At 38.2% G+C, this 23,361-nt stretch overlaps 1 protein-coding gene and 1 long non-coding RNA gene across 2 annotated transcripts in view; one reads left to right on the forward strand and one right to left on the reverse strand.

The window, feature by feature from the left end:
* LOC307192705 overlaps positions 1–23,361 on the forward strand; it is a 796,377-nt gene that overhangs the window by 174,130 nt on the left and 598,886 nt on the right. The window lies entirely within an intron of this gene.
* MDFIC2 (MyoD family inhibitor domain containing 2) overlaps positions 1–23,361 on the reverse strand; it is a gene marked incomplete at its 3' end in the record, with an annotated part of 99,565 nt that overhangs the window by 37,102 nt on the left and 39,102 nt on the right. The window contains exon 2 of the mRNA XM_079933196.1: positions 5,993–6,031. Within this exon, the coding sequence (XP_079789322.1) occupies positions 5,993–6,031 (39 nt within the window). The remainder of the gene's footprint in view (positions 1–5,992; positions 6,032–23,361) is intronic.

Below are 23,361 nucleotides of genomic sequence, written 5' to 3' on the forward strand. Positions count from 1 at the left end.
ATGTAAAAGAGATAGCTAGTGGGAAGCAGCTGCATAGCACAGGGAGATCAGCTCGGTGCTTTGTGACCACCTAGAGGGGTGGGATAGGGACGGTGAGAGGGAGACACAAGAGGGAGGAGATATGGGGATATGTGTATATGTATAGCTGATTCACTTTGTTCTAAAGCAGAAACTAACACACCATTGTAAAGCAATTATACTCTAATAAAGATGTTAAAAAGAATTGAGCATTGAGGATGAAATGTAAGATCTTTTTATTTCTTCACATTTCTGCTCTTATAAGAGTCATCTAAAGTGAGTATTTCTACAAGTCTCCATTCTGACCAGGGCATGTATTCTGGATAATGTCTCTATACATATATCTACTATATAGTTGTATAACTTACAATTGATTTAGCATTTATTTAAATGTAAGCAATAAAGTACTTTAAATTGTTATAGACAAAAGAAAATCAATAAGTAATCACCAAAGAAGAATATGTTCTACTCCATGAAACAATATATTGTCTATAAAATGTATTTATGTTAGGAAAAAAAAAGGTGAATTTCAATTTGAATAAAAAGACCACACCCTGATCACATTTTGCTCCTTTTCCCTGCTCTCCGGCAGCTGGATTGACACTTAGGAGGGACCAGCAGCCACCACGCACGGCAACACTGGTCCAATCCTGTCTTGCCATTGCTCTGCATTTGTAACAAATACTTTTCTTTTACCTTTCCTGACAAAACAGCCCTATTGTTACCAACTGTAAATGTATTAAAAGCTCACAAGGGCATTTTAGTAAGTGTATCACGCCTGAAAAATACTATTGCCTGACAGGTTCCCATTGGCAAGTGAAAAGAGGTTTTATTGAAGGAAACAGCAGTAGCAAACAGCGAGCAGTGCACAGGAAGGTAATTGTTCTTTTAATATTGGAGGCGCACGTTCACTTAAGACGAGGGCTCCTACCCGTGCCTCATGCACACCCAGAGGACCCGCCAGACAAGCAGCCCCGCAGCCTCTCTCTGGGATCAAGCTGTCAATGCAAACTTGCATTCTTTCCCTTTTTCTGAGCTAAGTAAGCTCTACCCCCAGAGCTCCCGATGCCTTCCTGAGTGAAAGCTCTGAAAGAGCTCCCTTCTAAATTGCATCACTCGCCCAGCGCTCTTCAAACTGACAGAACAAAAGAGCCAAATTCCAAAAGTCTGGTCTGAGTGACTTGTTAGTTGCGTTGGTTGATTACCTCTTAATGGGCTCTGAGAATGGGCTGTGGTCGTTTTGACGCTGCTTAAGGAAACCTTGCAGAGTTCTTTTCTACTTAGTTCCTAATTAAGGTCGATTTGCTTAATCAGCAAAACACACACTAAGCGGGGAGAGAGAGAGAGAGAGACGCCAGAAGGAAGTTCTTAGTACCATCCCCCTCCCCTTCCAATCAGTGGCAATAAAATTACTTGGACCAGGAGTTACAAAAATAAATTCTCATTGGAAAGGACTAAACAGGACTGCTGTGATATGTGATGTCTGTGTGTGTGTGTGTGTGTGTGTGTGTGTGTGTGTATATCTTTTTCCCTTCCAGAACTGATGCAACACCAAATAATAGCGTTTCCTTGCCGGCTATTTAGCGCTGTGAGTTCCCAGAGCCTTATTGTCTGCTCCTTCCCCCTGCTTCCCACCCCCCACCCCCAGCCATTAATGAATACATTCAGCCAGCCGGGGTCACTTTATTATTCTGACACATTGAACTGGGGATGTGATTTCCAAGGTCTGAGGCTGACACTGGCAGGGTGAAACTTTCACCTCGAGGTTCCGCAACTGTATACTTGACACACTTGGAAGCATAAATATTGATCTCCTTTCCGAGGATGTGTGGCCATGTGAAATGTTAATGCTTTTAAACGGCTTTGGACATACAAAGCAGCTATTATTACCACTATTATTATAAGGTATAAAATCTCAGAGAGTATCTCATCTTTACCCTTTATCCTCATGATTAGTGCGTCTGTGTTGAGTGCCCGCTGTATTCACATCACTGCTCATGTGACTGGATACGATGATGACATTCACAGACAAAGACACTAATTTTGAGATGCCCCAATAAGGAAGGTAAGGATTATTCTCAACAGTAATGTGTATACGTATTCCATGGACTTCCAATGACGAATGTTTATTCCCTCACGGGGCCTCATTTATTATTGGGTTGGGGATTTTCCATTTGTCTTCCCAGGATGATTCATTCTTTTGTATGGAAGGAAGGAAAAGGCCATTTAAAATCATAATTGGCTATGAAAGTTTGGGGCCCTAAAAAGGTTGGGGTTAATATCTAACCTTTGGTTTGGCAAAAGCACTTCTGGGAAAGTTTAGGTACTAAAAGTGAGATCCCCCCAAGCCTCGGTGTAGGAGATAGTCATAGTGAAACTGCTCTGCATAAGAAAAGGTGAAATTTGTGGTTTGGGTGGTACTGGTGAAGCTTGACGGAAATAAGAGTGCAGCAAGATGGCAGGAGGCAAGGGCTCAGCATGGAATAAGGGCCAATGAGAAAGGCCAAGTGACATAGTTAACACTGTGGCTGTCTAATAGCTAATTTTAAATTGCTTGCTGGCTGGTGTTTTGCTGATAAAGCCCTCCTCCCCATTGTTTTCTCACTTTTGTAAAACTTTAGTAAAAATCGATTACCCACATAACCTATTGTTGATGGCATTAAGAATAAAGAGGTTGAAATCATATCCCCTGAAACCATCTGAGGCCCCATGTAGATCTGAGATGTGAGAAGTATTTGCAGTGAGTGGCTTGGGATTGCGTATGAGACGATTCCACCGTTCTCAAGGATTCTAGATACTTGAAGAGAGGGCTGGGCTGCCACCTGAGTTATACATTTGTTTTTTTATTAAGTTATTCATTCAACTAATGTTTATTGAGTATCCACTGTATGCCAGGGACTCCGATGCAGATTGATTGGGAATGCAAAAGAGAGTAGTACTGTTAAGACCCGTGCTTAGTACAGTTTATGGTCGTAAGTAATGGGACGCACGTGTATCTACTTTGCAGCAATTTGGAAATTTATAAGGATCCTTTGTCATCTCCCCACATACTAATGTTTCTATTTTCTTGCCCACTTCTTCCTTCCTTCCTTCCTTTATTTTAGGCAAATTCATTTCTTTATTGGATCCTAGTTTTTCATTTTACTCAAGTGGTTATCACATGTAACCTCCCCCCTAGTCACACCTCGCCAAGTCCTCTTTACAGCCTTGGATATCCTCAGCCTGAAGAAACCTCACATTTTTCTGATTTAATTGGCCTGGAGTTCAGTCGAAGCATCACAGTTTGTAACAACTGCCAAGATGATTCTAGTGTGTAGCCAGGGTCGAGAACCAATGTCTAGAAGTGTGCACATAAAGCCTTATTGGTACAGTTTCCTATGATTGCATTTTGCAGCAGCATTTCTCAGTTCCTTTATATTTTCTTCTATCCCCTATCAGAGGAAAAGGGACCCTTCTCCTTTTAAAGATAACCTTCTGCCTCAGGAGTTTGCGTCTCCTTCTCTTTCTCCATCCATAGGAAGCATCTGTATTCACCATCATCCTCTTTCCCTGTATTTTCACTCTCTCTACTGACTCCATCCTGCCTCTGCGTGCTTGCTTAGGTACACCATAGCCTGAAAATCCTTCTTAAGCTAATTTTTCCATCACCCAATTCCTCAGAGGAGTCCTTAACGCAAGCGATTTTACCATCTACTCATTCCTTAATCCTTCACAATTGACTTCCATCCCCACAGAAGTAAAACTGATCTTTCAAAGCCCATGAGGTAATACATGCTGGCTGCTTAATACATATTGGTTGAGTGAATAAATGAATGAATATATGACTTTCTAACCATCAAATCAGTGATCTTGCATCAGTTTCCCTCCTCCTTGATAACATGGCTTAGCAGGCCCATGACTCTGTCCCTGTCTTCTTTAGCATAGAATGCTGTTGTTTTTTTTTCTTTTTCTGTTCTCATGTTTCTTCTATGACCCATTGGTTGGCCACTTTGCAGCGTTACACAGGCTTATGAGTTGTGGTGGTAGATAAACTTGGCGTTCAAATCAAGTCCCTGCCACTTCATAGCTGTATGACTTGGGACACATTGCCCACCTCACTAAGCCTCATGTCTTCATCCATAGAGAGGAGATGGTAATAACATTGTTTTAAGGTTGATGTGATACTTCAGTGACATTGCAAAGTCACGAAGCGTTCAGTTAATGTTAGTGGGTGTTCTCATTCCAGTGGTTATAAGTCCCTCTGGGCAGTCACCATGCCATTTTTTCCACCGCTCTATTCTGTCCTGAAAACCTACAGTGTTTGGCTCAGGGTCTTTGAAAAAAATTAGTTGTGAATGAATGAGCCAGTGCATTGCTTCCCTTCTCTTAATGGATGATCCTTCTCAAAGCTTTGCCTTAGGCTCTCTTCACTCTTTCCCTTGCTGACCTCATTTATTCCCTGATGACCTTTGACCTCATTCATTACTTCACTTCTCGTCTTCATGTAGATGACTGCCACATCTCACCTGAAATCCGACTCTGCTTGTTGTGATCTCCATAGCCAGATGTGTTGTCTTTAAGACACTTTGCAAGCAAACATCCGTAAAGGCATGTCTTTGGTATCTTAAAATCCCTCATACTCAGAAAAGAACTTGTCTTTCTTCTCTCTCCCTAACTCTTATTGTTCATTTATATATATTCATTATTATGTATGTTCATTATATGTATTTGGAATAACCTCCTATATAAAATGTATTTATTTAGGCTATATATTTGTTTAATTTGTATATACATATACACCTACAAGATATATGTATTTATCTATGTAACGACCTCCAAAGAGTTCTACCTGCCTATTTGTTTATTGGCTTAAAGATAATCCCACCTGCAAAATGTTATTCTTCGTAACGTCTCGCTCAGGGTATTGGCTCTCTACCCCACTGACAACCAAAAATAACAAGAACATTAATTTTTAAAAGTTCACACTCCTTATCCTGCCAGTGTTATTTTGGTCCTTATTTTGATCAAAAACTTCCTTCTATGTAAACAGTATTTATTTATTAGGCAAGCAACATGTAGATAAAATTTTATTGTGGAAAAAAAAGAGCTTAAGTGATACGGAAGTGTAAAAGCAAAGGAAAATTCCCACCTCACTCCTGCTGCTTGCTTCATTCTGACTACTCTTTATGGAGGCTGTTCCTATCTTCAGTTTGGGATAACTCATTTCTAGACCTTTTATCTACATTAACGAACATATGCACGTCTGATTTTTACTTAATGTAAATGGGCCGTACTGTATTTGTCAATGTGACACTGGATTTTTTTTTCCCCCTCATTAATGCGTCTTGCTCATTTAGCCCTGCCTCTTCCTGAAGAACTGGGGCACAGTATTGCCTCCTACCGGAGAACCATGACATATTTAGGCAGACTTTCATTGCTGAATGCTTAAAAGCTACCTTGCTATTTATTCCCCATTCTTCTGTGTCATCTTTTCACTAAGCGAGAAAGCACATTTCAACTTTTCTGTCTTGGCCTCTTTGCACATGCCTAACAGTGAAACTTCTACTTATGCCCCCAAACCCAGCTCAGATGTTAATTATACATGGAGTCCTCTTTGCAGATTCCAGCTTCAAGTGATATCTTTGAGAGATTCCTTGGTCCTTCGAGGACAGAGACTGAGGTTTTTGTCATCCCTCAAAGCTGAACATAGGGTCCTAAACATAGACTCTGAATCCATGTATTGTATAAATGAATACATGATTTTTAAACTTTTGTGACCTAACATGTATGCAGAGATAGGGTATAAGCACCTTCAAGGTAGAAACTGATTGCAGTATGCCTTGAATAATGCAGATGTGTGATGATGTGTGTGCCGGTGCTGTGGCCACTATACTGTGGATGTAGACAAAGATGGAGTCCTTCCCTTATCATATTGCACCAAAAGTACCCATTAGCCAGTATAGGAAGCTATTACAAAGAAATAAAATGAACCTACCAGGGTCTTCCAGAGGATTTTGAATTGAGCTGGATGGTCCTAAAAGAAGGGAAATTAAAAATAATTATTTGAGTGGATATCCATTTTTTTGCCTTTCCAGGCTCCCTTTACTCCCTTTTTCAGGAAAGAGAAACCCACTTTCCAACGGAGGACCTATTCCATGTAGCTTGAGTGGAATGGTCTTGTCCATCAGTGTTCCATGTACAGAGACATGGTAACCCATGTCCTCTGTTTCCCAGCCATAGAGGTTTGTGGTGGGATGGCTCTAAGAACCAGGCAGTACCAATCAGGTTGCTCCCTGAGACTTGAGATTAGCCTGCTGGAAGTGAGGGTTCTCTCCTCCTTTGTGGGGTAGAAAGATAATGTAGGCTTGTGACTGACAGAAGCCATCTTTCCTGCCTTGTGTAAAAAGCCTGAGAATAAAGCCAAAACAGGGAGCCAAACAGCCAAGAAAAAGTAAAGGCAAGGTACCAAATTCATCATTTGGGTCCCTGGATTCACTTACATCTGAAGCTCATCTACTCCTGGACATCCTAGATACGTGAGTCTACAAATTCCCTTTACCTATGCTAGTTGGCTTTCTGTGTTCTATAATGGAAAGAGGCCCACGACATTATATAGGAGGCTTTATTCATTTTGAATATTTCTTCTGACTGTTGTTTCCTTCCCATCTCTCTTTAGAGGATGTATGCTGATGAAATTCTCTAAATTCAATTGTTTAATCTCTGCTTTCTAACTCCCAAAACGTTCACAGAGTAGAAATGTTAAATTATGTGGAGGTATGCCAAAAATGACCTACGAAAATGGATTAAAATTGGAGGCTGGATCTTATGCTAAAATAACTGGTAAGAAATAAACTGAGGTGTGGTTTCTGCTAACCTGATCTTTCAATCAGGTCTGTTCAATTTATATGTGTGAGAAGAGGGGACAAAAATTTATGTGTATTGAGTTTCTACTCAATTTCTTTCATGAAATTTACCCCTTTCATGTAGATAGTGTGATCCTGACTTGGAAGATTTTTTTAAAATCCAGATGATTTTCAGAGTTTCATTCTTCTCCAAGGTCACTAGTTAGTTAGGCATGGTCAATTTAAGGTTAGGATCCAGTTGGGTCTGACCTCTGAGCCCTCCCTCTCCACCATCGGGAATGCCGTACAATTAGGAAGAATGTTGACCCTTTGATCTCAAAGCATATTTCCAACAAGTCAACTGCTTTGACATTCATGGCTTGGCATTATTGTTTTCGGGAAAATTATGTTCTGGGGAGGAGTATATTGCTGTATAGGGAGTTTGAGATTTGAATTTGGAGACATGAATTCTAGTCCTGTGATTTTTTCCCAGTAAAGAGCTCTGGGATTATGCAACTCAATCTTTTTAGATCTTAGTTTCCTCCTCTGTCAAATAAAAGATATGAGGGCTGATCATCTCTCAAGTCTATCCTAGTCCACTTGTACTGGTAAGAGCTTCCCAGAACCCTATACTTCCAATAGGAGAGATGGTAACACCTTGCGTTATGATTATATGGTATATGCAGTGATGTCTTGTTTAGTTCAGTATTTCCCAGCAATGAGCCCAGCGTATGGCAAATAATAGAGGATCAATAAATATCTGTTGAATAAATAAATGAGGGAAGGAAGTCTATTTGTGTACAGAATACTACTTTTTATATATTTTTTTCAACTGACCAAAGGAGTGATCTTTGAAATTGCAGAAAATACCTCTAATTTTGCTGGTGAGAAGTAAAAATAAGCTAATGGTAGATTTGAGTACTACAACGTTCGATCCATCACTGTGGATTTTAAAGAGGACTTTCCTTTAATTCAAAGCTCAAGATAAGCAGAGTTAACTGAAATTTTTCAAATGGAGATATACTTTAAAGTATAGGATGGTCATTTTAGGTGGCCATTGTAATTCAGCTTTTAAGGCTTGGTAACTGAGCCATCTTGGTGAACCTTCTGTGTGAGTGAAGTTTTCCTTAATCGGCTTTTCCTATATTATTTCATCCTGGGAAAGAAAAGCAGTAGCTGAGCCAGAAACAAGCAGGATAACAAAAAAAGGAGTCTGTGGCCAAAGCAACAGAACTACTTTTCTTTTCTTTTCTCTCTCTCTCTCTCTCTTTTTTTTTTTCCTTTCACTTGTGTTTATAAAGGAGAAGTAAGAAACATAATTTTTTGTCTTTGTTTAGACATTGGACAATACAAATCACAAGAACATTTATTTTTGGCATCCTATTTTTTAGGTGTTCTTTGGGATTTGGACCCTAATTAAAAAATATGTGTTTCCTAGCCCTTCTTACTGTGAAAATCCTTGGCAATGTAAACAGATGCACTGGTTGGCTTTTAATTCTGACACCAGACTGTCTGAAATAATAACTCTAAGAAAGTGTGAATTCTTTCATTCCTCAATCTTTAATTATAAGTACTTAATTTGTTTCTCTTTCTACTGCTGACTATCATACCAATCTGGTTTATTTTTTATCTGGCTAAACATGGTACACCTTAGAAGCCCCTCATTTTGAAAAGTTTATTCTGCATGGGAAGACAAAAACAAGCTAAAAGTTTGAGTTATTTTCATATTCCAGGTCACATCACTGTGACAACTAAGATGTTAAGTGGTGTTCTAAAATTTTGAGTAATATAGGCCTTTAAGATGACAGAATTAGGAACTTGATAAGCAGTTTGAAAACACTGAATGTTTCTCATAAAAATTGACTCATCATTTGAAAAATGAGCCAAGTTAATAGCTTACTAACTCATCTTGACCTTTCACAGTCAAAGATATTCTTCATTTTTGTGTCCACCATTTTTTACATCTTATAACCAATTTGCTGTCACATCATTTTTAGCCATGGGACTGACTGTGGTGATACTGACTTCTGTAATTAGATGAGGTACCATATATGGCACATTAGCCAAAAAAGTCATCAGTTGCTGGAAGTGGGAGCATTTTTGAAGAATTGCTAGGTCTGAGCTTTCTGAATATTGTCATATTTCCACTTTGAAAAGTTCACTGTGTTGAGATGTGTTTTTATTTTTCTAAGGGCAAAAATAAGATCAAAGAAAGACAGATCCTTGCTGGAACTCATGATAAACATAATGAAGAAAGTCTTATGTTGTTCCTCCAGTTGGTTTCTTTCCAAGTTTATCTCTATATATGCATTTACATTTTGAGATACTTTCATCATTTATTTTGGAGCCTAATACTAAAGATGTTAAATCTCCTTTGTAAATATGATGGAAAGAATGATTATGGTTAAAATGTAATGTGCTTTAATTTAGGTTAGGAATTGTCAAGCCATTATTATTATTATGTCACTTTCATTCTCGTAACAATCCTGTAAGTTATTATTATTACTATCCTCATTTTAGAGGTGAGGAAACTGAGATTTTATCCAAGTTCACAGAGCCAGGAAGCTGTGGAAGCAGAGATTTGAACCCAGGAAGGGTTCCTGCTGCTGCTAGACTTTACTACTATTAATTTACCTAATGTTTTACACACATGGCCCCATTTAATTCTTCCCCAAAACCATTAATATAAGGACTATTATACACCCATTTTATGGATGGAGAAAGTGAAACTCTGATAACGGAATTTGCTCAGAGTCACTCAGTTTGCCCATCTCACTAAGTAGGCGAGATCAGTTTGGAAGTGAGGTGTGCCTAATTGCAATAAGCCTGTGCTCAAAACCTTTATTCTAAATTGCATAATAACGTTTATCTAGGGCTTCAGAGTTTACTATCTAAATCTAGTAGAAAGCACCAAAAAATTCTTTGGTGTGCAATGATTGAGGTAAACTATTTTAGGTGCCAGAAAGACTTTAAGATAAAGGTAAGGGCCAGTGAAGTAATTGCTGTTTTTGGTTTTTTTATTTTATTTATTTATTTTTTAACAGTGATGAGAAGGAGTCTTGGGGGATACGTATTTCCGGTGGTAAAAGCAGAGGCTGGGGATTTGGGCTCCTGGGTTATCTTCCTAATTCCCTTTCACATGACACATCATCTAATTCATTTGCCTCCAATTTATCTCCCCTAAAATCAAGTTGGTCATGATAACATCTCTTCAGGAACTGTGGGAAAAAATGATGGTGACGTTCTCTTGACCTTTTTGCGAAAAATGCAACCACTCTTTTGTCCATTTTTTACTTTTTTCCCATGAGTCAAAAATTTGTTTATGTGGAATTAGAGTTTTGAGAATATGAAGTCTCAGTGGCCATTGGGTTCATGACCATGCTTTAGGGCAATAGCTTGCACAGCCATGATAGCTTCTAAGTTGTTTCCTGTTTTTCTTGGTCTTACTGCAATCCTTGCCAAAGCTTCCCTTCTCCTCTGCTGCATTAGTAATGCAAAATGAAATTCATTGTGCCCATTATATCTGTTAAATGGTTTCCATTTTAACTTGAGAAAAATGTATTGACGTTCATGTGTTTGGCATGGAAAGTGTGTATATCTATCGAAGATAGCAACTTGTCTGTTGGAATTACAGTGCATTATGTATAATGCTGCTTTTAGCTGTGCATGTACATTTCCTGGAATCTTATTGTGTCAGAGCTTGGAAAGTTTACACAAGCATTGGTAATCTAATTTTTGTCTGGTGGGTGGCTGTGGAAATATGGAGTATTTAAAAAAGCAAATGTCTTGGCCATCTGTGCCAGGCAGGGGTGTCTAGTCAGGTGGGGTAAAAGCACTCATCAAAAAAAGGTTTTAAAAATATTGCCCCAGGTCTAACCTAAATATTAATTTCCCAAGAGCAGAAAGATGTAACAGTTACTGTAACATGGTTTTGAGCATATTTCTGGTTATTCTTTTTAGGCGTTCTAATTGTAAGGTGGAGGAATCCGTTTTATCTTTCTCCTGCCTCTTAACAATAATCCTTCTCTAGACTGTATTGTTTCCTATGTCTTTTGTCTTCTGCAGACATGAGCCTTTGGCTCATGAACATCTTGTTAAGGTCTGTTGAGGATTAGGGGCTGTGATACAATTTTCTTGCGGAGTCTTTTGATTGGAGATTTTTCAGTTGGTTTGTCTTGGAGGTCTTTGAAATGTCTTCTCTCAAGCCATGATTTTCATTTTTCTTTGTTCTCCTCAAAATTGGGGTTGTATTTTGCTCCACTGTTCCTGGGGTCTAGGTAAATGAATTGTATTATTTAATAGGCGAGTGTGAAATCCTGTGTGTAGTCGCTGGACTGCTCTCTGCCTCTCAGAGTTGCTAAAATCCTGCTCACTGCACTGCTGCTGTACTGTGATGTAGTTTTTGTTTTTTAGCTTTACGTGTATTTCAGTCAGCCATCTAAAGCCGGGTTTCTTAACTTCGGCACTATTGTCATTTGGGGTGGGTAGCTCTCTGTCGTGGAGGGTGTCTCGTGCACAGTGGACTGTGTAGCAGCATAGCTGGCCTCTACTCACCAGGTGATAGTAACACCTTCCCCCAATGCCTGCAGGTATTTCTGATGTCCCCTGGGGGGCGTGAAATCACCCCATTTGAGAATCACTGATCTGAAGCAAGGTTGAAAGACAAGGCTGGCGTGATGTAAAGGAATTTCCATAAAAAGCACTGAACTCAGGCAACGCAGTGACAATGCTGAGAGAGCTCTGTGTCTTGGAGGATATGTGGAGAAACTGTATCACACATCCCTGGAGAAAATACTGTAATAATTGTCTATAGTTTCTTAGACTGAGTAACAGAGGAGGTAAGGGTCACCTTTTAAACTGCTTTGCTTCTGATCTGCTAATTATCTCCTCACCCTGTGATGCCTTTTATCTCCTCTCTAAGCAACTTGACTCACACAAGGAAGATTCTAATTCTTTGCAGATTTTCACCTTAACTACTTTTCTACCCTAACCTCCCTGCTCTTCTGTTTCCCCCACTGGTTTTCTTTGGCTCCAGTGGGAACATGGTGCCCATTTATTTCTTTAATCCACTTCACCACCTAATAGTACATTCTCTTCTGAGGATGAATTTTAACAAGATGCTTTTTACTCCATAATACACTCCAGTAAAGAACTAATGTTTACCGCAATGAGTATCCTCTATTCCAACTGAAAAGCGGAGATGCCGCCGACCACTGCCGTCGTTCACTTTTTTCTCCCGTTTAACTTTTTCTCAATGCCGCTTTGAGTGAGTTACATCTGTTATATTTAATGGCAATCTTATGGGCTTGTCCAAAGGGCATCTATTTGCTACTGAAATAGCACTGAAGATAACATGCGAACGAATGAAGTCATCAGATGTATGTGATGATAATATCGAGGTTATTTTTTTATTTTTTTAAATGCTGTGAAAGCTGTGGAGGGATGCTAACAAATCTATTTGATCAATATATGGGATGTGAAAAAGAAGAGGAGACAAGATTGACTGATGAATAAAATGAAACTGACACAAACAGGCTGACAGCCAGCTGTAAGTCTCTTTAGGGCAAATGCAATTAACTTAGAATAATAGACTCAAATTTGATGGTTAGAAATGCATTTTTATTAACAATCACAGGCTGAATCATTATGCTCTTATGAATAAAATGGTACTTACATTTCGTGCATGTGTGTGCGTGCATATATAAATATATATACATATGTCTCTCTACGTATATATCCATGCCTCTCACATTCCTGTGTGCTCTGCTTACAATTTGGGTGGAAAAGTTGATTTTTAGAATAATGTACTTTAAAAAGGAAATTCATTCATAAATTGTCTCCGGGACTATAAATTCTGAATATTCTCCCAAATTACATATATAAAAATCATGCTACTTATCTGGTGCTATTAGACATAAAGCCAGTGAGCCCTGGTCCCAGAACTGCTGGTCCTTTGGGGATTTGGAATTGCAATCAGGGATTTACAGATTTCATTTTGAAGAGGAGAAGTCATTACTAGAAACCTAAGCTCATTTCCTCTCCTTTAATAGCTATTTTAAATCATTCATTTAGAAAATACATTAACTATTTAGGGTACTTGCAATGCGTTTCTCTTGGCATTGTCTGCATTTTTTAAAGAGTTTTTTTTTTTTCTAAAATTATTTCAAAAAAAGATGAGAATTAGAAGAAAAAGACCAAATGACTTTTGGGTGATATAAAATTACTTTTGCATAATATTTCCCTCTCTCATTGCCTAAGAGGAAACAACTTTAACAAAATATTAGAATATTATAAGCAAACTTTTTAATGCCATAGAGATGAAAAAAAGGTGTGTGATCCTTGGAAACTTACAAACTGGATTTTAAATATGGTTAAGGAATGGCATATGGTTGATGGCCTCTTTAAATGAACTTGTTAATTTAAATTAAAAACAGCTTTAATTCTGTACTACTTGCTTAATATTGATTCCCACCTTAACTAGGAAGTGGATAAAAACTGACATGAGATTACAGGAAAAAATAAGGGACCTTAATTTCTACAAAGAATCCAGAATGTGGAGTCTTGCATAACCCTGCAAACTCCTTTAGATACATATTTTTTCAAATGCAAAATAAAGCTCCCTGAGTTATGTAATTGCTATTCTTCAAAAGGACATCATGAAGGTTGACAATTTAAAATGTACTCTTCCTGTCACCATCCAATTTTGTAAAATGTCTACTGATGGTGTAAAAAACAATCTCTGCAGAAGAGGGCTGCCACTGCCAGTTTAGGACACTGGCTTTGTTATTAGCGTAGGCATATTAGATCATCCTCTTGCTCTTCCTGCCTGCTTTGTTCTTTTGATATGGCAGGGAACTGAAATTGACAACAGCCTACATTTATATAACAATAACTCGCATTGTTAAATATATATGTGTAGATAGACAGATAGAGAGTTCTTTTATTCCCCAAAGATATCAAAGTTCACTACACACCATGAAGAAAACCACAGAAATATGCAGATGCTTCTGGGGTGAACCATGGCAACTATTTAAAAGCATAAAGTATTGACAGCCTCAAGATTCTGGAATAGTTCATAGTCTTTTTTAATTTCGGCTATTTTTACCCCTTTAGAAAATTTCTGTTTTCTTCAGGAGAAGAGAAGGATAAAGGTCACATTTTGTTACTTGTGTGATAAACCAGAAATAGTTTAGGAAAGTGAGCTGGGAACTCAGCTGTCCAAGCCTGCAGGCTTGAGAAACAATGTTGTGGTAAACACAAGGCCGAGGAGACTGCTTTGTATCTCAGTCACTGTGTGATCCACTGCGTTCGTTAAGACCACATACAGTGCACTCCAAGTGGGGAGTCTGAAGATTGGATGGGCACCCCTATAAATAGGGTTACCATGTTAAATTAAAAAATACCAAATAAAAATACAGGATGGCCAGTGAAATTTGCATTTCTGGTAGATGATGCAAAAATTTTAGGAGAAGGAGGTCCCACGCAATATGTGGGACATACTTAATACTAAAAACTTATGCATCATTTAGCTGAAATTTAAATTTAACTAGGCATCCTGCATTTAATCTGGCTATCTTCACCATAAAAGCAAGGCTTCGTGTACTGTTTAGAAAGCAGATTATAATTGGGGAAAGAAGGCTTTAGAGAAAAACCGGTAGAACTTTAACTTTTTCTTATCCTTACAACAGCCTTACCATCTTAAAGACTGTAAATCTCTTTCCTCCTCACAGAATAGTAATGCACAATGTTATGTTGAGACATGACTCTCCGCTCAAAAATTTATAATTATAGGTCCTGGACAGAATATTCTTGAACAATGTAAGGCTTAGGTCCTATCATAATAATTGGTGTCTGTCTGTCTCCCTAACTGCCATAAAGGATAGATAATTTTTTTTAAAATGTGTTTTCCTGGGTACCAAACATGGAGTCAAGCAAATCGTAGGAGTTTAATCCACACTGCTTGAACGAATTTATTCCCTCACCATTGAATTGATTTTCTCTCTCCTTCTAATTTTTTGTCATTTCCCTCCTTTTTCAGACATAATGATAATATTTCCTCTATAGTTGAATTTCCATTTTGAGATATCCTTTAGCCTGCATAGGGTGAAATGTCATACCATCTTAGCAGTAGGGTATAGGCAATATTTCTTACAAGGATGGAACTAGATTAGATCTGGAAGGTTGAGGGTGACTTTCATGGTGATGGGAGACTTAGTGAAGTAATTTTTTAAGGCCACCAGGAAAGTTGTATTATAGAAACAGTTAAGTTCAGATATTCAACTATACTCTTGGGCACTTCATACGTATTCTTTATTACGTAAAGTATATTATCTGTTGTATGAATGAATGAAGAATTTTCTTAGAGGACTTTTTTTTTTTGATGTGGACCATTTTTAAAGTCTTTATTGAATTTGTTACAATATCGCTTCTGTTTTATGTGTTTTGTTTTTTTGGCCACAAGGCATCTTAGCTCCTCGACCAGGGATGGAACCCACACCCCCTGCATTGGAAAGCGAAGGCTTAACCACTGGACCTCCAGGGAAGTTCCTCTTAGGGGACTTCAAGTATATAGAATTTTTATCTTAGGCACTGTACCAAGTTCTGAACCACAGACTCAAGCAGCAACTCCATTGTATCAGAATTTTGATATATGACATTATGTCTCTTTTAAAACTCAGAATTTTGTGACTCTTTAATAGCAAAAGGTAAATCTTTTTATCCCCATCATCATTATCATTGGTTTTGTTCCTATTATATACACGCCATGGGCTCTTGCCAAGGAAGTATAAAGTGAAAGAAGTGTAGGGTGAGGGAAGCAAGAAGTAGACTGAGTTAGAGCCTTAAGAAAGATTCAAGGTCACAAGCATGCAAAATGGAATTATGCTCATAAAGAAAACAGAAACTGGAAGTTCAGCAAGAACAAAAATAACATCAACATTTTTTTTTCTTAAATGTAAGTTTCCATCTATTTTCTGTGATAAAGAGATGCTTACTCGTCTTTTAGATTAGGTTAGACATTACATTAACAAATAAAGTAGAATTTTCAGTTAACTTCTTCAAAATAAAAGTCCAAACAAGCCAGTTTAATCCATCTTTATACTATTTGAAGGGTAGGGAGGAGAGTGCTAGAGGACATAGGCTAACATTTACTAACATCTACTGCATGCAGGCACTGTCCCAGGCAGTGGGAATGCTAAACCATAATCTCTGACCTCAGGACTCTTTAACTCATGATCTAGTGGCAGAGATACCCAAGGAAGTGAATGATTGCAGTGCACCGTAATTAAGTGCTATAAAGACAGAGTATATTGTACAGACATGGTCCCGTGTAGAATCTTATCAACCTTCTAAAGCAATTGCAGGAATGTCTTCACTGGGGAGATAATGCTTGAGATGGGTTCTGAAGAATTACCAACTGGCCAAAAAAAGTGAGAAGACATTTTATGTAGAGGGCACAACAGTTGTCAAAGTGTTGAGTCTGAAGCAGCATTAGAAGCAGACTGGTTTCACTGGAGTATAGAAGTAATTCCAGGAAATGAGACTTAAGAAATAGGCATAACTCAGAACTTGGAGGCCCCATAAAGTTTAATATGGTCAAATTTAGAAAGAGAGTGCTGGCCGCAGATTGGAAGAGACAAGGTTAGGTTAGAAGAGCAGTGTTTGAGCTCTCGCAGTCAGTAGTTCAGGTGAGAGGTAATGAGGGCTTAAACAAGATGTCAGTTTCTAACTGGAGATGCACAAGATGTAACAAGCCAAAGAACTAAACAGCTGCACATTCTGAGGAGTGGAGATTACCCTGCTCAGCATCAAACAGGATTACATTGAGTAGGCTGCCATATGTGATAAGTTTGCTGATGGTGGCCTATATGACTCAGAGGAAACGATACCAAGAGAAGGAAAGTGAGTCTCCTTTGTTGATGGTAAAATCAGTCACCTTTAAAGGAAATGGGATAGGTAGCTTTACATGCATTATTCTAAGTGACAACTTCACAGCCATCTTTTTTTTCCCCCCTCTGGAGTTTTATCCCATTTCGCTGAAGAAGAACCTGAAGCTCAGAGATGTTAGATGTAATATTGTAAATTCACAGAGCTAGGAAATGATGGTGTGGAGCTCCCTGCTCAAGTCCATCCAATCACAAAGTCCCTGCTCTCTCCTTTCAATTGCACAGCCTCGGGTTCACTTCAGAGTGATGCGCGTGTTTGGACCACGTTGAACAAGCATTTAATTCTGCATCAGAGACACTTTAAGTAATCTCTGCAGGAGTTTGAAGTGGTTTCAAGAGGTTTGTGTCTCTACTATTTCCTAACCAGTTGGAGAGGCCAGAAATGGATTCATTCATTCTTTCACTCTATTTATTGAGTGCCTTCTTTCTTATTTTAAGTCATAATTCGGAGCTACCTCAGGCTTTAGTGTCTAAGGGAAGGAACTGCTCATACTGTGCAAATATGAGCATTGGTTTGGATACAGTTGAGGAGATGCCACCATTGTTGTGACCCCCAAGTTCCAGGAGAAAAGGGAACAGAAAATAATTACATTTCACATTTTCCCTTCGTATCTTTCTTTTTGGATGAATCATCCTTTTCCCCTCCCTCTTTCATGACTGCCCCTTTAGGTCTTAGTGAAATTTTCCCTAAAATATAGTATTGTAGGTGCCCCTGCTGTGAAAATGTAAAGAAATGTAGTGTTTTTGGCGATGGGAGAGTTGCCAAGTCCAGAGTACCAGCACGGTGAGAGTCATCCTCTGTTGATTTCCCCCTTCGCGTTTTTTGGATGGTGATGAGACACTCGTGTGGCATGAAGCCTGTTTGCTCCTTGCTGTATTTATTTTGTTAAGATTAGAGTTGCTAAGATACGGTAGTCATTTCAAATTGTAACTGCTGATGCCAGTGGTCATAAGATAAAGAACTAAAATTCCTTTATTTGCTAAGCCTAATAAAAAACATTCTTGAGGGGGTGAAGGAGTTTTCTGGCAAAAAAGTGAGCAGTATGCCAAGTGGCCTAAGTTTTAGCACATAAAATTAGATCTTCTAGTCCAGCTGATGTTGAGCTATTTCCATCAGAAATCAAGAGAGAACTTCTGCCTTCGAGTTGTTTATTAAATTATTGTTTTTAAACAAAGGAATGGTCAGGTTGTGCACATTTTGTGTCCCCTCTTCTATTTAGTGGTTTGAGCCAAGGGATTTCTTTTTCAGGCTGTTGGTAGTTATTCTTCTCTGTTCAATAAATACCTTGAGGGATTTGAAGTTTCAACATTTTCTCGCAACTTCTTGAGTTGGGCCCCTTAATTCTTCTCATTTCGTGTAGCTAACGCCCTAAATCTCTCTTATTGTATTTATTAATTCTGCTCTCGTAGTACATAATTTATAAGTCGCTTGTAGCTTTATCGTTGTCAATGACATTATTTAGGTAACTGAGAAGATACCACACCCTGTGTTTCAGATTTAATCATTATTGACAAGAAAGCATTCTGTGTTTTTCTTCATAATGAATAATTTTTTTAAAAACTCAGAATGTTTTCCAACCGAATTCAGTCAATTCTGGGACATTCCTCTGAGCTTCTAGGTAAATATTTTCAACTAATACTTAAAAGAAAAACCATTAAACTATTTGGGTGGAAAAATAGTCTCAGAGCAGCCAGTTTGGCTAGGTTTATTCTATGAATGTGTGTAATTTCAAATTACTGTATGTTTTTATTTCACAAAAATTTCCAGCTTCCCCAGAACACTTCAAATGCTAATATCCAGAGTTTCCACTGGCAATCCTTTGTTTGTCCTGGAAGCATCTTGCAATTTGGGACCAAGAAAATACTGTGTTCCCTTTGGATTTATAGACATAAACATATGTATTTCCTCTTCAGCACACAGTTCTTTTCAGGGGAAGCCAGGTTTAATGGGCAGGTTGTCAAATAATAAGGATTCACCAAAACTACATAGCACGTTTGGCTGAAGAAGTGATCTTTGATAAAATTTAATCTATTTAGAGAAAGATAAACTATAAAATAGTGACTCATCCCGATGTGATTTGATTAAAAGTAATATTTTGTGAAATCACCATTTAAATGCCTTTCCAGAGAGACCTAGAAACTCTGTTGTGTACTGTGGAATTGTATTCATTAGGCCGAACTTCTAATACCCAGTGGAGCCTTATTCCACAACAAGCCTGTGGTTAATTGTAATTCCATTAGAGAAATTGCAGAAAGGTGGTTTCTGCCCACATCTTTGGAGACGGACTGACTCTTCAGGTTCTGTGGTTATTGCTGTCTCTGGATTTTGAGATGCCAGCCCTTTGTAGTTTCAGTTCTAACATCTGAGTTCTTAGAACTTAATGTCCAGAAGGTAAAGTCATTTACCACAGTCTTCAGCCTTCATATTCTAAGTTGGTGGCTCATCTTTGCCATAATAAGGGCACCATCTGAAATTTTATTTTATCTATGTATACTGAGGTCTCAGATTATAGATATACCGTGTCTCTACTTTCATATAATAGTGGGTGTATTTAGATTGATTTATCGGTCTAAAATTTTCACTCCCCTAAAAAAAGTATTTTACCTGCAGAACGTTGCTCTGGCTCACGATGGGTGGTGGAGTGTACCTCGAGAGTTTAGTACTGTGACTTGACTGGGCAAAGATAAGGAATGAGATGTGAGCAGCGTGCTTGCAAATGCGGGCTCCTGCCTTTTGCATTGAGAATAACATGCCTAAAAGTTGCTGGTCCACGAGTGATGAGAGGCATGTGGGGCAAAACGGGACCCAGCGTACAGCTTTGAGCTAAGCCCTACTGTACCCAGCCTACATTAGCCAAACTGTAGCTGACTCATAGATACACAAGCAAGAAATAAATGCTCATTGACATTTGACCCTGATATGTGGGGTAGTTTGTTACATAGTATTATTATGGCAGTGTCTGACTGAGACACTATGTCCGATTATAGTTCCTTAACCTGTGTCTTCAAAACAACATTCTGCATAGGTGATCAGGTGAAGGAAGACATCTACTCTTTTCTTAAGTCTTTTGGTTCTGTGCTACCTTTAAAGCTGTTTGACTTTAGCTCCATACAGATTTGAAACATTTCAATAAATTTATGAGTTATGTGTAAGTGATCAATGCCCAAACCTCTTTCTTGGTGAAATAGAACAAAATAGAAGATTTTTACAGGCTCAAAATAATTTTTGAAATGGAGGTACACACAGTCTGGGTGTAATTCTTACCCAGTGTATCACGTAGGTTTAAAGTATATGCTGTAATTGTCCACTGGATTATGGTGGCACGTACCAGTGGTCCATAAGCCTTTCACAGGTGCTGCTACTTCATTTGCATGAACGTGTGACTTTTTTTTTAATGGGTAGTAGAGGAGGGGACAAGTCTTAACTGAGGGTGTAAGCTATTATAGTAATAGCTGGCAAATGGGTTATTGAACTAAGTAGTTCGCTTAAGGTAGATTAGAGAGTAATAGGTTAGAAGTATAATTCAAGTGTTTCAATCTCAAAACTTAAGCAAAGACAGGCAAAGAACATAAATCAATAAAGTGGGCCAGGTGATAGGAATGGGACGTGCCTGGTAAACTGGAGAACATGTACCCCATTTATAGGAGGTGGGTATTTGGCTCTAACTAGTTTTGTCATGCAGGCACTGTGTTGTCTTTGAACACCTACTATGTGTCCAAAACTATTCTAGATTCTACAGATACAATAGTAAACAAAACAAACAGAAATCTTCATGGGATTAATATTCTGGTTCATGAAACAGACCATAAAAAATTAAATAAGTAAAATGAAAAATATTTTGGATGGGTATAAGTGCTAAGGAGAAAAAAAAAAAACAGCAGAAAAGTGAGGTAACATAAAACATCCAACAACACTATGCCATAACCCATTTTAGAGAAATTTGAAATTCTCGCATCAAATAAACCTAAAAGGAAACATTCTGTTCCATGAGATGAAAATATTTAAATATATTAAAATGCACAATCACATCTAAAAACAAAACAAAATCCAGAAGCTTTTCTGTTTTGCTCATTGGTAAAATGGAGCTAGTTCAGTAGAATTAAAGAAGAGGGTTAACAAATACAGAGGTAAGATTCATTATGAATCTGTATAGTTTGATTCAAATAGCAGGAATTTAGTAGGCATGTTTATATTTTTAATATTCTTTTCAGAACATTAAAATTTTTTGGTAATTATACATAACAAAACCTAGTTCCAATTACACACAAAAAATTGTATGCTAAATAGTAATGATAAAACATTAGTGTCAATTGCATAATTTTAACAGCTGTAATGCCTGTTTTTGAATTCTCTTGGATTTAATGGATAAATTAAAGTCATATTTTAAGACTACTTAAAAGAATCCTTTTTAAAAAAGCTCAACCCCAAACATTCAAAAATTGCTTATTTTTATTCAGTCTGTGCAATTATTCTCAATTATTATTTTGTTTTATACAAGTTTTACATTATTATAAACAGATGTGAGTATGATCTGAAATAATATAATCCATCTTAGATACAAAGGATATAGAAGAAAAATAAACTCTTTTGGGGCTTTCCTTCTGCTAAACATTGGAGAAAATTAATTTTCACGTAGAAGTCTTTGGAACAATAAATACAAGTCTATTTTCCCCAATGGTGAAGTGGCAAAGGTAGTTGCACTTAAAAACCAAAATGTGGAATGCAATTTTCTTCTATGAAATCAGTAATTACAAAGAAGTTCATTACTTAAGTTTATCACAGTGATAGAAAAAGATAGTCTGTTTTTTGAGATTACAAAGTGAAAATTAGAAGTCCTATCATCACTCAATCACTCTACCCCAATGGAGATGTTCAGTCACTTCCCGCCCCATAGTAGTTAAATTGTGGGTAGTTTCTTGTGTTTTTCTTTACATGATTTCTGCATATATAGCAGTTCCCTTTTTTTTTTTTTTTTTTTTTTTGGTACGCGGGCCCCTCACTGCTGTGGCCTCTCCCATTGCGGAGAACAGGCTCCGGACGCGCAGGCCCAGCGGCCATGGCCCACAGACCCAGCCGCTCCGCGACACGCGGGATCCCCCCCAACCCCGGACCGGGGCATGAACCCGCGCTCCCTGCATCGGCAGGCGGACTCTCAACCACTGGGCCACCAGGGAAGCCCTAGCACTTCCCATTTTTATTTTATTTTATTATTTATTTATTTATTTATTTATTTACTTATAAATTAATTTATTTTTGGCTGTGTTGGGTCTTTGTTGCTGTGCGCGGGCTTTTCTCTAGTTGCGGTGAGCGGGGGCTACTCTTCGTTTCAGTACACGGACTTCTTGTTGCGGTGGCTTCTCTTGTTGCGGAGCACGGGCTCTGGGTGCGTGGGCTTCAGTAGTTGTGGCTCAGCTCGCGGGCTCTAGAGTGCAGGCTTAGTAGTTGTGGCACATGGGCTTAGTTGCTCCGCGGCATGTGGGATCTTCCTGGAACAGGGCTCGAACCTGTGTGCCTTGTATAGGCAGGCGGATTCTCAACCACTGCGCCACCAGGGAAGCCCTCATTTTTATTTTAAAAATGAGAGCTTATTATATGCAGTGGTCTTTATTTTACCCTTTTTCTACTTTAACATTTTCTTTAATGATTTTATAATATTCCTCTGCATTTGACCAGTAATATGGCATTTAGCTTGTTTCCTATAGTTTTATAATACAGTCAGCCCTCTGTATTTATGAGTTTCGCATCTTCAGACTCAAACAGCCGTGAGTTGGAAATATTTGGAAAAAAAAATTCCAGAACTTTTCAAAAAGCAAAACTTGAATTATGTAGAGTTTACACTGTATTTACAACTATTTACATAGCATTTACATTGTGTTAGGTATTATAAGTAATCTAGACATGATTTAAAGTATATGGGAGGACGCACATAGGTTGGTTGTATGCAAATACTATGCCATTTTATATAAGGGACGTTAGCATTGGCAGGTTTTGGTGTCTGCCGGGTCCCTGAAACCAATCCCCTGTTAATACTGAGGGAGGACTGTAGTAATTTTTGGAATGATTGGGGAACCAGCTTGAAGAAGAAAGAAGTGCAGATGAAAGTAATGGAGCAATTAAAGGGAAATAGTTCAATTAACAAAATAGTAAACTGGTTCTTAAACCATGCTGCGTCTTTGGTATCAAGGAAGTTATTTTGAGATATGTCATTACAAGAAAAGTAAAAGAAATTTAAAAATTTTACTAAACTACAGGATAAAGAGTCGATTATACTAATGACTGATACATTTTTTTATAAAACAAAACTATGAAAAATACTTTGTGATTTTATGGGTGTCACCAGGCACACAAATAAAAGGGCCATAGATGAGTCTAAGCTGTTCTTGACATTTGGTTCATAATAAGCAGATATGGAACAAGTGTGTTGGTTCTGTGATTCAGGAGTAAATAAGCAGTCCTATTCCTCAACTTGCCTTAGGTACCCTTTGAACACTGGGAACTGGGACAAACACACACCAATTGGCGGAAGCCTCTGTCGCTTTGGGAATTGCTTTAACTCCTTGGTTATGTGTAAATTGTG

Source organism: Stenella coeruleoalba, assembly GCF_951394435.1.
Source record: "Stenella coeruleoalba genome assembly, chromosome: 10".
Classification (NCBI taxonomy): Eukaryota; Metazoa; Chordata; class Mammalia; order Artiodactyla; family Delphinidae; genus Stenella; species Stenella coeruleoalba.